The following is a 13,168-nucleotide window of genomic DNA, read 5'->3' as shown; positions in this document are numbered from 1 at the left end:
GACCGAGGGTTCACCCTAAAGCAACCGAAGGCTCATTTGTATCTGTAAGATTCTTGTTTTCTGAACCCGAGATGGGGGTTCAGTGTGTACAAGCACACTGAGGGGGAGGGTGTTGAGATGTGATGTCTGTGACTAGGACTGCCTGGGAAACTGTGGGCCGTGGGCTTCCTCATACCCAGGCATACAGGAGTCTGAGTTAGCCAGGGTGGTTTCCTCTACTAGCTGGTAAACTCTTGGAGAGACCATGACTTTACCAAATAAGTATCATTAAAAAAAAAAAAAAACTCTGCTGTGTGTGTGGTAGGGTGTGGGTAGAGAAGTACTTCAAAACCCTTTTTTCCTGGGGTCTGGGAGGCCAAGGAAGCTTCAGTCTAGAAATGAAGGAGGTGGTTTAGTTTTCACTGAGATCACAGAGGCCAAGCAGTTCCTCCAAGGGCCACTGAGCTCAAAGGAATAATTTGAAGAAATGGGGTGATGCTGTGATAGTGATCATTTTAGAGGAACTGAAAGTGCCCTGCGGGGGAGACAGAGGCCGGGGACTGTGAGATGGCAGAGGGAAGGGCTGTGGGTGGGAAGGGCCTGTGCACTGGCTGAGAGATTGAGACCTGATGTCATGGGGCAAGGACGTGGTCCCCTTCGCGTGTGGTGAAGTTGGCCTCAGTCCCTGTGATGCTGGCCTGGGTTCTGCTCCCAGCCCTGCTGTTCACTCACATGTGACAGCAGGCAAGTCCCTTTGTCTCCCTGGGCCTCAGTGTTCTCATCTCTAGAATGAAGAGGTTGAAAAAATAGATGACAAGTTTGGGCTACATCATTTCCAGGCCGATTTTAGCACCTTGAGTCCATCTGGGACTAGTACATCCAGTACTGCTGTCTTAATGGGGACACCACTGCCTCAAGACAGGAAGAACCTGGTTAACCTGCAGCCCCCTCCCCCTCAAAAAAAAAAAAAAAAAAAACAGATTCTGTGCTTCCAATGCTGGAGGCATGGGTTCAATCCCTGATTGGGAAAACTTAAGATCCCATGTGTCTTGCAATGTGGCCAAAAAGAATAAAAGTTCTTTTTCACATAAAGCAGAGGGTGGGCAGGGACTGAGGAGAACAGGGCTACAGAGGGTTGAATCTTGTATGTTGTGAAGGAAATGGGCCTGCACTGTATCTCTAGCGAAACCCACACTTCACCCCTCAACTCCAGTTTGAAATCTTCATTAGAGACCATGCTTCAGGAGAGGGTAAATTCTGCCCTACTCGGATCACAGGGAGCCAGGGCTGGCCCTTCTTCACCAAGAGGGGCTGCCTCCTTCCTCAGCTTTGGGTCTGCATGTCCCCACCCCTCAAAAGAGGGACTTCTTATCTGGAGGCTGTTAGGCAAGGTAAGCTCTGGGAAGGTGAGTTTTGCATGCCTGGAGGAGAATGTATTTAGAGTCAGGAGGAACCCCAGTGGCTGATTTATTGTTAATTCTTGCAGGCTGCTGCTCCTGCACACCTGGCCACGTAGGCACACACCTACTCCTGAGTGTTAGTCGCTCAGTTGTGTTTCTCTGCGACCCCACAGTGGTAAAGAACCCACCTGCCAATGCAGGAGACATGAGAGATGCAGGTTAGATCCCTGGGTCGGGAAGATCCCTTGGAGTAGGAAGTGGCAACCCACTCCAGTATTCTTGCCTGGAGAATCCCATGGACAGAGGAGCCTGGTGGGCTACAGTCCACAGGGTCGCAAACAGTCGGACACACTGAAATGACTGCGTGAGTGCAGAGTGTACCCGCCAGGCTCCTCTGTCTGTGGGATTTTCCAGGCAGGAATAATGGAGTGGATTGTCATTTTCTTCTCCAGGGGATCTTCTTGACCCAGGGATCAAACCCAGGTCTCCTGCATTGCAGGCAGATTCTTTAGCAGGGAAGCCACCTACTCCTAAGCCACCTGCATTAAAAATTTTTTTTATTTCTCAAAATCCTTCCCGTAATTTTCTGAAGGCAGGGACCATGACTTCTTTTCTTGGTGCCCTCCTAGAATACAGAAAAAGGGGCCTGTGGCAGAGAGAACAACACCTGCAGAAATATGGATGATGTAGCATGGCTTCCTGGTCTTAGACAGTTGGAAAGGTTTAATAATAGCCTCTTTTTCCTTCATCCAGCTTCCTGTCAGTTGTCTCCCAAAGATCAGTGCCCATGTTCATTTTCTGTAAACTACTCAATAGTTGACTTTATAATGGTGCAGCCCATGATCAATCCACCAAAAACAAAAGCCACCAGCAGTGGTAGGATCAGAATACTTTAATAAGATATCAGTGTCAAAATACATTTCCTTATAAAGTTAAGCTCCCATATAGTAATAACATTGTCAGTAGGAATTTGACAAAATAATAATGTTCACGAAATCATTATGTTGATAGATAAGGTTAATATGAAGCTTGGAATATTTTTTCAGAGTGTTTTAGTAAAACTGCAAGGGTAAAATGCCCTTAATGCTGAGGCAAACAGAAAATCAAACACCAGCGCTTACACGTCAGTAGCCCTTCAGGTTGTGCCGCCCACTGTGCGTGAGGCAGGCTGCGGTGCTAAAGGACAATCTGGGCGACACAGTGACTAGGTAATTTTTTCTTGTGAAACTTAAATTTTGTTTTGTTTTGGGCAGTAAGTTCATCCAGGCTTACCAGATTCTCGGTTTGCTGTGTTTTGCTTTGTGTGTTTCTAGAAACTTGGTCGTTTACCCATGATGGAAGAGTTCCATGTGGCTAGTATTCTGAAACAAGTGATACTGTCCCTCTTACTGGGGAGTTACAAGGCACTTTTAGGAGACTGTTTGCAGTGCCTCCTACCTCTATACGTCACTTCTGGGAACAGACAGACCTCAAGGAGGCCCAGGGGCCATCCCCGGAGGTCTGCTTGCTGCACCTTGACATTGCAGGGTGATCTGAGGGCCTGGCCCCATTGGGAAGGGGCATGAGGATGAGGCTGGTCAGGACCAAGGGCCCCCTTTCTACACCTTCACCCCACCCCCGGTTCAACTCCATGGGCTCCAAGGTGGTGAGCGGGACGTGCACTGGATCACTGTACTGTTTCTGAATCTGCACCGTATCGTGAATTCCCATCTAAACCACCTCATGGTAGTTCTGGAAGTATCCAAATGTGCCACATGAAAGACCATTAGAGTCACATAGCTCAGTGCACTTGAAGGGCTGGCAACAAAATCTTAAAAAGAGTTAAAGCACTTCCCCTCCCTTAGATCGTCCCACCCCAACCCCTGACGTGCCATCAGACCCTCTTGGCAGTAATAATAATACATACATACATACATACAAAATACATATGGAACACAAGGAGAAGACAGCTCGCAATGCTCCCACTTAATGATTCCACTTTCTGGATTATTTGTCACGCCTATGGCATATCCTGAAAGCAAAAAGCCAACAGCGAGAGACCTTGAGCAAGGTTAGTACAGGCCCGTGGGAGTTCTGTACAATTCTGCAGTGTCAGCAACATCAGGAAAAAGAAGATCAAACAGCTTAAAAAAGATTTTAAAGTGATTTTGTGAGCAGGATTCCATTTCCGTTTCTGATATTACAAAGTACCCATATATATGATAAACACTTAACCCAGATATAAATTTTTTTCTTAAAAAACTCAGTTATGCTTTTGAATAATAATTAAAAAAAAATCCACCAAATGCAGGGGAAAAACACCAGTTTAAGAAAAGCCGTACTGTGCAACTTTCATAGATAACCACACACAATGGAGTTTACCCTTCACATTTCATTTCCTTTTTTACCCCCAAAAGTCATATCAAAATTAGAGCAGAGAGTTGGCTTAAAAAAAAAAAAAAAGATAGACATTTACAATACAGTGATTAGTTTTAAAAAAGAAAGGGCTGAGAGAGGCCAAAAATCAAGCTTAGAAAGCAAGATTATTTTGTTTCTCTTTGGCAACAACAACAAAATCTAGTTTTAGTTAAATGAAGCCAAAGCTTTCCCGAAAGGAGAACACACATACACCAAACTTGTTAATATGAATATTGTTTGTGTGTGAGAGAGACCCATGAATATTATAAATTAGGATTTGGGGAAAGAAAAATCTTATAAAATTTAAGAACATTTCCATTGACAGAGCAAAACATAGGTAAAACAATTATATTTTAAAAATATGGATAATAAAGTGAGCATCTTCAGAAAAAGGCCACTACTCGGTGACCTGGACAAGTTTGCCAGGTGAGTATATCTTGTAAAAAGTGTGGTGGTGTTAGAAATACCTAGTTGCAAAAAACAGACGGAGAACGTGAAGCTGGTGGGACGGCGTGGGAAGGGTGCCTGTTGGCGGGCGGCCCTGGCTCAGGTGGCCTGGTCCAGGGCTCGGAGGAGATCCCCTCCTTGGAGGAGCGTGGAGGTTCCCGGAACAGGCACGTTCACCTCACAGTCATATCTGGTCAGTTCCGGCAGCAGGTAGGGCTCAAACGAGGGTCCGAGCAGCCGGCTTGCCATGCCTGAACAGAGAGAGAGTGCTGTCGTTTAAAAGCCCTGCATCAACCGTGTGGGGGAGGGTCTGTTCCCTAAAAGGCTAGCAGGGACGCAGCGGGTTCACAGAGCAGGAGGCGCTTCCAGTTTTCCTGACTCCGGGGCACAGTGGGGCAGCCCTCATTTCACTCTTCAGTGTTGTCTTTCCCTAGTCACCTACCCCGTGCTCGGAGCAGGGACCCAGCAGATAGCCCGTCTGCCTCTCTCATCAGGTGAGGGGCTGAGACCCAAGGCAGGGACAGAGTGCACAATGCAGATAGGACGGGGAAGGGCTCAGAGGGTGGGGGGTGGGGGGTGGAAGGAGTCCCCACGAAGGCTTCCTGGCCTGGGAGGTGGAGGCATGAGCCAGTGCCTGGGCAAGGCTCGGAGTTGCTGACTGAGCCTGCCCCCCGTGCACTGGCAGCTGGAGGGAAGGCCGAGCAGAGAAATGGAATTCTGAACCAGCTGGTGTCTGCACACACTTGCACACACATCTACATGCACTCATATCATACACATGTGCCACAAGCACATGGGCACGTACATACATACGTGCACACACACACACACAGGTCCTTCAAAGGCCTGACTTCAGTTTCAGGATCCCCACCCTTGGCTGCTCCTCTCCTGCTGAGAAGGAAGATAAGGGGACATTCCCAGCCCACCTCCCACCTCCCACCTCCAGGGAAGAGAGGGCCTGGGTGCCTGGAGGCAGACCCAGAAGCCCTTCACTGGCCCCAGTGATGTGAATCCCTGCTTCCCTTCCTGACTTACGTGAAACATCTCAGCCCCCGGGCCCTCTCTTCCTTCAGTCCTCATCTCAGCCACTTCCTAGGGTCCATGCCTGCCTCCCCCACTCATCCTTGCTCTCCTGTGGACTGGGTGTGTTTCATGGCTGGCTGCAGCCCCACAGTAGAAAGGGGTACTTGCTCATCATCCTTTTCTAATCCCCTCTTCTTTTACTCACCCTCAGAACCGACCTAAATTTAAAAAAAAATTATTTTCCCCTGAAAAGAATGAGTTTCCTAGGTTCACAGCAGGGATAATAATGCTGACTACCACTTCATGCAAACATATACATGAACATATACACTTTGCACAGGTGTGGGCATGGTGAGTCCTTGCCAACCCATGGACTGTAGCCTACCAGGCTCCTCTGTCCATGGGATTTCCCAGGCAAGAATACTGGAATAGTTTGATATTCCTTTTTTCAGGGGATCTTCCTGACCCAGGGATCCAACCTGAGTCTCCTGCATTAGCAGGTGGATTCTTTACCCACAGAGCCAGCAGGGAAGCCCACACTTTGCATGCAGGCCTCTAAATTAAATGTGCAGGCTACTACTCCAACCTAAGGTAGGTAAGGAGCAAAGCTGAAATGTAAGCCCAGGACTATCTTGTGACTCTAAAGCCTGGACTCTGAAGCACTGAACAGCAGTCTGTCTCAAACCATAGTGCTGAGGAAATGACCCTCTTTTGGGGCAGGAGTTTGGTATCTTTCACCCAAAGTATGAATTACATTCCTGTTTACATAGCAACCTTTTTGTGATAACATATTACATAGGATGCTGATAGACTAAGGTGGGTAAGAGGCAGGCATTGGGTGGCCAGTCCTCCTAGAAAGCAAGATCCCCTCCGAGGGCAAGCGTGCCTGTCCTCCCAGCAGTGCGTCCTCATCTCAGCGTGATGCCCCAGTAGGTCACTGCATCAGGCATTACAGTAACACGAAGAACTGAGCAAAAGGCATAGGCTCTGGGGCTCTTACAGGGTATAGCCCTGGGTGTCACCTAGTCACTGGAGGGCTCCTTCTACAGCCCTGTGGACAGGTGGACTTCCAGTCTCTGCTGTGGTCCCCTGGGGAGAGGAGGGCTCACCCCTCTCAAGGCAGCTGCCTTGCATGAGCAAGTTCATCCTTGTGCTGAGATCTGCCACCTTCTCCATCCCCTGGCTCCCACCCTCCCACAACGCCCAGGCCCTGGCACAGCACGCCTGTTCCTGAGTGCACCCACCTGACATCTTGTGAGCCGCGGGTAGGCTGTAGTCCTGGTACTGGGGGGCGTAACACTGAGCGGGGAACCCACTCTTGGTGGGCTCCCCCGGGCTCGTGGCAGACGGAGGCTGTGGTGGTGATAAGTGTCTCAGGGGCTGGCTCCTACCCCTCACGGGATTCTGGATGAACTCATCTGAAAAGGCCAATGTCAGACTGATGGGACAGACTGTGACACCCCCAGCATCCCTCTTCCTCCACAGGAGGAGCCCAGAGATTTCTGACCATGTCACCCTCAGGTGGTGAGAGAGAGAAGAACCAGGGTGGGCCCGGAGCTAAACCCCTTGCTCCACCGGCAAATGCCCTCTCCCCACCCCACCCCGCCACGGACCAGGACTGTGCTCACCATTAGGGACATTTGCATTTGGCAGCTTGTCCGGCATCAAAGAGCAGGTCCCACCACCCCTGAGACTCTTCATTCTTTTCCACATCAAATGCGAGGTGCTGCTGCCTGGCGGATCCCCCTGCATGTGGAAGTGCAGACATAGAGGGAGAGGCCAGAGAACCCAGTCCCAAACTGCGCTGGGGTGAGGCGGGCCCTGCTTGCTCTGAGAGACCCTCCCTGTCAGCCCGGGTCTCTACATTCAGCCCCGGCTCCCACCCAGCCTTCCCCAGGGCTATGGAGAACCTGCGGCAATGCCCCCAGGAGATGGCTCACCCCACTCATGTCTTGGAAGGCTTGCTCCTCGTACTCCAGCTGTCGCTTCAGCTTCAGCTTGTTGGAGAGGGCAATCATGGCTGGGCTCATCATGTCTGGACCCTGAGGCCCGAAGCCCTTGGCAGACCTGCCAAGCCAGAGAGAGAGGGCGTGAGAGAGTCTGGGGCGCCACGGGCCCAGGGTCCTCCCCAGAGGGCAGTCTCCCCCAGGGCCGAGTCCTGGAGGAGGGGGCGAGGGCCTGGGCTGGAGCTCTCCCTGTTCTCAGTGCGCTCTGCCTGGTGGACACTGATGGCTCAGCTGTCTGCACCTCCCCCGACACGTGCCCGTCTGCCGGGCTGGCCCCCGGCGGCCTTTGGTCCTGGCCTGGTTTGTGGCTGCCCAGCTCGGTGACAGCTGTCTTTCGAGGTCCGCTTCTGCCCCATCTCCCCTGCTCTGCTTGGACTGCTCCCCACCAGGGACAAGGGAGGATGCCCTGTAAAAGGCAAGGGCCTCAGGGAAGCCTAACCAATGGGCCCTGGGAACTTGAAGTCTGTTCCAACCATGGGACAGCCAGGGGAGCTCCCAGGGGTTGGAAGGGCCTTGTGGGGTGGTGGATACTGGCAGATGCTGGGAGGAGGCAGGACGGGGAGGGCAGTGCTGGGCTCCAGCAGCCAGTCAGGCGGAAGGCAGGGGCATCTTTTCACTTTCCTCAACTGGGCTTCCACGCTCGAATGAGGAAATGTCCCTCCGTGTTGTGTGTGTGGGTGGTCTGTGGCTCAGATAATGAACTCTGAATAAAAAAGCACTCTAGGGGGTAGTTCAGGAAGCCACTTCTTTCCCTGTCTGCAGGCCTCTCTTGGTCTCCAGCTCCGATAAAACGTGTCCCACGCGAGGCCTCACGTATCTTAGGGCGAGTCCCCTAAAGCCCAAGCTCTCAGAGTTGAGAGAAGGCTAAGCGGCATATCGCACCTCTGTCGGATGGAAACTGGGGATGGGGCCAGGGGCCTTTTGGAGCCCCATACCTGCCCCTAGTGGGCACCTGTCTGTACCTCCTCCCCCATACTGCACAGCCTTAGCTGAAGCAGCCCAGCATCTCCGTCACTGACCTCTTCTTGAGCATGGCGAGATGGGGTGTGGCGGGGGGGAGCCCCAGGGGCGCTGCCCCCACGGCCTCTGCGTGCCGGTCTTCACCAGGCCACTTCGTGGGCCCCAGCTGTCGTGGTGGGTCAGGGGGCCACTGGGTGTTGGAAATGCCTCCCATGGAGGAGAGGGGGGTGTAGGTCTGACCACAGCACTGCAGCAGGGACACCCTGCTCCCACCGTCAAAGAAGGCGAAGGACACACGCCGCTGCTCAGGCTCCGTCTTCTTGCTTTCCAGCTGCTGCTGATACTTGTCCAGGAGGAAGGTGCTGTGAGAGGCCATCGGAGCCAGTGGCTGGAAGATGTTTGACATGGTGCTGAAGCAGTGCTGGGGGGCCGACTGGGGGGTCTCCGGCAGGAGGCTCTCCTCAGGGCAGATGGGGCTAAGCTGGAAGTCCTCTCCGTCCATGGGGATGTAAGGTGCCAGGGTCTCCAAATCCAGCTCGTTAAAGTCAGTCTAGAAGACACAGAGCAGGGGCAAAGCAGCTCAGCAGTGGGCGCTGCCTCAAGGACGCTGTCTCATCTTAGCCCCTCATTCCCCCGCTCCCGCCCGAGGCATTCCTCCTGCACAGCCTGGCAGCACCAAGGTCTTGGGGGCCCAAGAGAGGAAAACACAGATGTGTCTTCAAAGTGTGGAAGGTCTTCTGACAAGTGCTACCAGCCTTCCTGCGCGTCTCCTTCCACTCAGTCATTCTTCCACACACCCCACTGGTGTCGACCCCACCTCTTCCTTCCTGCCTACTCTGATGAGCACGATGGCTCCTGGGGGCCAAGGGCAGCTTTGCCCTCATTTCCCACCCGTGCCCAGGGTGTATCTGTGGACAGCTCGTAGGGTAACCGTGGCCCAGTGCTCTCTGTGGGACCTTCATTCAGATCAACAAGGACTCAGAGATGGCCCCCAGGTTCCCTGTATGGGCACCATAGGGATGCAGATGCAGCAAAACAAACATTTCACCCCTCACTGGGGGAGGTAGCTTATTAATGGTTACAATGACATGAAACGGTTAAAGAGAAGCAGCAGCCAGTTACCCACTTTCTCTCTTCAAGGAATAAATCTTAGAGTTCAGAGAAGAAAGTGCAGGGCTGAAGTAGGGAAAGATTGCAGAATAAAGACACAAACTGAGGAGGCAAGGCAGAAATTTGGATGAATAACCCAGAGTAAGACAAATAGGGATTAATACATTTCCTTTGGGTTTTGTGACATACTTACCATCCACCCACACCCTAGCCTGTTTACACAGGTTTTACAAGACTGTTTGGCCTTATGTAATATGTTTCTGAAAAGTTATGTGTAAATAAAAATTTGTCAGATGTCATTTTAAAATGCGTTTAACATACGTTATTTCAAAGAATCCTAAAATGAAAATGTTTGTAAAGGGAATTGTTCCCTGTGCCTAGAAAAGTCTTATGCATCTGGACATGCTTTTTAAATGCAGAGCTCGTTAAAGAAACGTTCAGTTGTAGTTTTGGCATTCTGAGCTCTAATAAATATCCAAGTTAGTAGGATATAAATATATGGAGAGGTAAAAAGAGCTGGATTTGACACGGGTAAAGCAGAGGGCAGAAGTGGGAGAAGCAGGTGACCACAGGCTCCATTTCCCTGCACTCTCACCCAGTTAAGGGACCATGGCGTTGGCCAAGCTTTCCCACTAGTCTTTGCAACAAAGGGCCGAGGCTGCAGAGCATGGACGTAAGCCTTCACCAGCAGCAGCTGGTGGGCCTGGTGCACCATCCCAATCTTCTCCATGGCTACATACCTGGGTGCCACACTGGTCCTTCGCCTCTGTGTCCATGGCAAAGAGCTTCTCGATTGCTTCAATCTTCAGATTGTCATCTAGAGATGTGTAATAGTCTCCAGGGCTACTGGGCTAGGGGCCAGGAAGGAAGGTGACCAAGTCAAGGCTATGGCACTGCTTTCCCCAGAAGTCCAAGATGGAAGGAGAAATACATCTCTGAACCCACAGAGTCAACTCCATTCCATGGAACAGGATTTGTAGAGAGGCCACTCCATATGAGCCATGTGAACCTCTCTAAGCTCAGTCTCCTCACCATAAAATGAGGCTGTCTTGAAGAACAAGCCAGACAGAGGCATGGCTGGCCAGGCCCTTTGCGCCCAGCAGGATGGTTACTGTCCTGCATGGAGACTGAGCTCAGGGCTCACAGCTCTGAGTGACTTAGCCCCTGTCTCCAAGGACCTTATTCTGTAGATGGGGGTGGAGTGCCAACAGCAAGCATCTAATATGTGGCAGGCAAGTCTCATGGCCACCCTTGGGGTCTGCAGGAAACCCGAGGAAGAGGAGGAGCACAGCATTGGGGCCTGGCCTGTCCACTCAGCCATCCGGCAGCAGCCAGAGGAGCTCACCCTCTCCATGACCTCAACCCAAGGCGGGGGACTCACCGTGGAGCAGCTGCTGCTGCTGCTGGCACTGGGGGTGCTGTTCCCCAGGGCGGCCGCCTGGGGCACAGTGAAGGCGGGCAGGCTCCCGGCCTCACTGTGGGTGCCGTGGCTCTTCACCTCTCCGGTCCACTGCTGGCCTGGGGGCAGGATGCCCTTGCCATAGGCTGAGGACTCCTCAAAGTTCGGGGTCCCTGTGGAGACAGGGCCTGGCTTGGTTAGCACCCACAACCATCGGGCTCACTGCCAGGACAGAGGAAGCCTGAAGGATGCACAAGAGTTCCTAAAAGGGTCTGCAGTGCACCTGGGCTAGGCCCTGGTGCACTGAGGCTCAGTTGGGTTAAAGAGGCCTTCAACCGAGGCTCTGCTTCAATGTACAGACTCTGTTTAATGGGAACACCCTCTTGGAGCCGCTAACTTTCAGAGATTAAATGTATCAGTTGCGTCTCTTCCCTGAAGGGTAATCTAGAATGCAGAGGAGAAGGTTATGAGAACTGGGCAAGTTACCTTGTTATTGCCACAAAACTGGGACGCTGCATGACTCCTTGGCCCAGGTTTGCCCTCTGTGACTCTCTGCAGTCACAATTCCCCTGTGGCTTCTCAAGAACATGTCTAGCAAGGCCAAGCCAGTTCAGAGCAAGTACAGGGAGGTGTAGCTATTCCTTGAGTGGCCACAGTAAGGCTTGGGGTGATGGTGGTCAGTTGCCACATAGGGAGGAAGGGGCTTCGCAGGTACACAGCAAGGGTCAAGAGCTGGAAACCCTGCTGGGGCCACCAGGACTCGCATCCCCAGGGGACAGGTAAACGTTTAAAGACGTGCATGTAAGGACTTACTGCTGGGCCCAAATCTGTTTCTCCATCCATGTTTCTGGGATGATTTTTCCCAAAATTATTTCAACATAGCAGCCTTTTGCCCCAACACACAATCTGTCTTTCAAGGTGGAGATCTGCCCGCTCTGCAAAAATACGCCCATGGCTGCAGAGCAGATCCCTGAGACCTCTCTTCTCAGACTCCTACTGCCCATGATGCAGAATCGACCAGACCCCACCCGGATCAGTGCCTTGAGAGATTAGATATACGGCAGTCCTGAGCCATGGTGAGTGTATGTGCACAGCACAGGGTCTGGCCACACTAATGGTTGATTAGCAAGACTCAGAGAAGGCACACGGCAGCTCTGCTTAAGGGAAATCCTCCCACCCAAAGAGAGTTTGATAGCCTCAGCGTAGCTAAGATGCACCCACCGAAATCCAGAGAAATGATGGTATCTCCCGCAGTAGGTGCCAGCTGGGCCAGCTCCTCGGGCTCCTCCTTCAGCTTGGTGAATAGGAAGTTGCTCTTCTCAGACACAGCCACCTTGCCACTGTTATCAAAGATGCTGTTCATGGTCAGCAGGTGCGGCTTAAACGGTGACTCTGTCTGATCCATGGAGAACACCACGTCGTTCTTCTCAATTTCACTGTTGAGATGAGAGGGAGCTTCAGACCCTCCACATTTTCCATCAGAACCCTTTGGCTCTCCCAGACACACTGCAGCCCTGACAGCTGAGCCTCTCATATAAAACCATGGGTATGGACAGGGTGTTAGCATTTTGTAAAGAACTGCACAGTGGTGGTTTGCAGTCCTGGAGCCTAGCGATGCCAAGAGCGCCTCACAGTATGTATCTGTCTTGGATGCTGTTTTTATATTGTACATGGACTGTGTGGTGTGCACAGACCTGAAGGCTTCTGCCTTTGTTTCACCCCAGCACTGCCTTTCTCCAGCTGTCTTCCCAAGTTCTACATAGCTAGGGTGTTACCTCTTCTCCCCAAAAGTATGAGCAGTTCTCTTCCCTTGATCCTCATTCAGAAAACAGGTTAGGCTTCATCTACGTTCTAGTTGTCTCCCTCACATAGGGTGGAGGCATGACAGATGACAGATGAGAGGCAAGGGGCAGGAAAAGCGCCGTCAAAGGCAAATCCCAATGTCCCATTGTCCCCAGGATGCCCACCGCCAAGGACTCTAAGATGTGGTGCCGGGTTCTGAGGAGCCTGGTGTCCCTGGGCTGCACTGTCAGCCTCAGGAACACCCTACCCCCAGCCTTGCGGCCCCCAGCCCTCGCACGCTCACCTCAGGACGTAGTTCACACACATGATGCACTGGGGCTGCAGGTTGCGAGGGTTGTAGATCACCGTCCCCTGTGTCTCCAGCCACACGTAGCCCCCGTGCTTGGCAAGCATCCGGTACTGGCCGCTCACCACCTGACCCTTGGTGCACACTAGGGGAGGAGAAACGGGGCCTGAGGTCAGGGAGGCAAGGGCAGTGTATGGGAAAAAATGTGGAAGGATGAGCTGGAAGGGCGCTGAGAGCGTCTTGCCCAACACTTCATGTTAAACATGGGGAAGGTGGTCCAGAGAGGTTAGCTGATGTCCCTAGGCTGGCTGTGAGGGAGTGGCCATGGCCAACCCTTGACAGGTCAGCTCACACCGGC

The 13,168-nt window shown here is 52.1% G+C and overlaps 1 protein-coding gene across 1 annotated transcript in view; it reads right to left on the bottom strand.

Moving 5' to 3' along the window:
- Window positions 1-2,253: 2,253 nt before the first annotated feature.
- Window positions 2,254-13,168, bottom strand: part of EPAS1 (endothelial PAS domain protein 1) — a 92,255-nt gene continuing 81,340 nt past the window's right edge. Inside the window, exons 8-16 of the mRNA XM_061432252.1 lie at window positions 12,808-12,955; window positions 11,943-12,157; window positions 10,704-10,894; window positions 10,063-10,173; window positions 8,272-8,762; window positions 7,187-7,313; window positions 6,875-6,992; window positions 6,491-6,664; window positions 2,254-4,474 (exon numbers count right to left, since the gene is read on the bottom strand). Of these exons, the coding sequence (XP_061288236.1) occupies window positions 4,323-4,474; window positions 6,491-6,664; window positions 6,875-6,992; window positions 7,187-7,313; window positions 8,272-8,762; window positions 10,063-10,173; window positions 10,704-10,894; window positions 11,943-12,157; window positions 12,808-12,955 (1,727 nt within the window). The 3' untranslated portion in view covers window positions 2,254-4,322. The remainder of the gene's footprint in view (window positions 4,475-6,490; window positions 6,665-6,874; window positions 6,993-7,186; window positions 7,314-8,271; window positions 8,763-10,062; window positions 10,174-10,703; window positions 10,895-11,942; window positions 12,158-12,807; window positions 12,956-13,168) is intronic.

The sequence above is a fragment of the Bos javanicus genome, chromosome 11, assembly GCF_032452875.1.
Source record: "Bos javanicus breed banteng chromosome 11, ARS-OSU_banteng_1.0, whole genome shotgun sequence".
Classification (NCBI taxonomy): domain Eukaryota; kingdom Metazoa; phylum Chordata; class Mammalia; order Artiodactyla; family Bovidae; genus Bos; species Bos javanicus.
The sequence above is the reverse complement of the archived record's forward strand: the minus strand, read 5'-3'. Positions and strand labels throughout refer to the sequence as shown.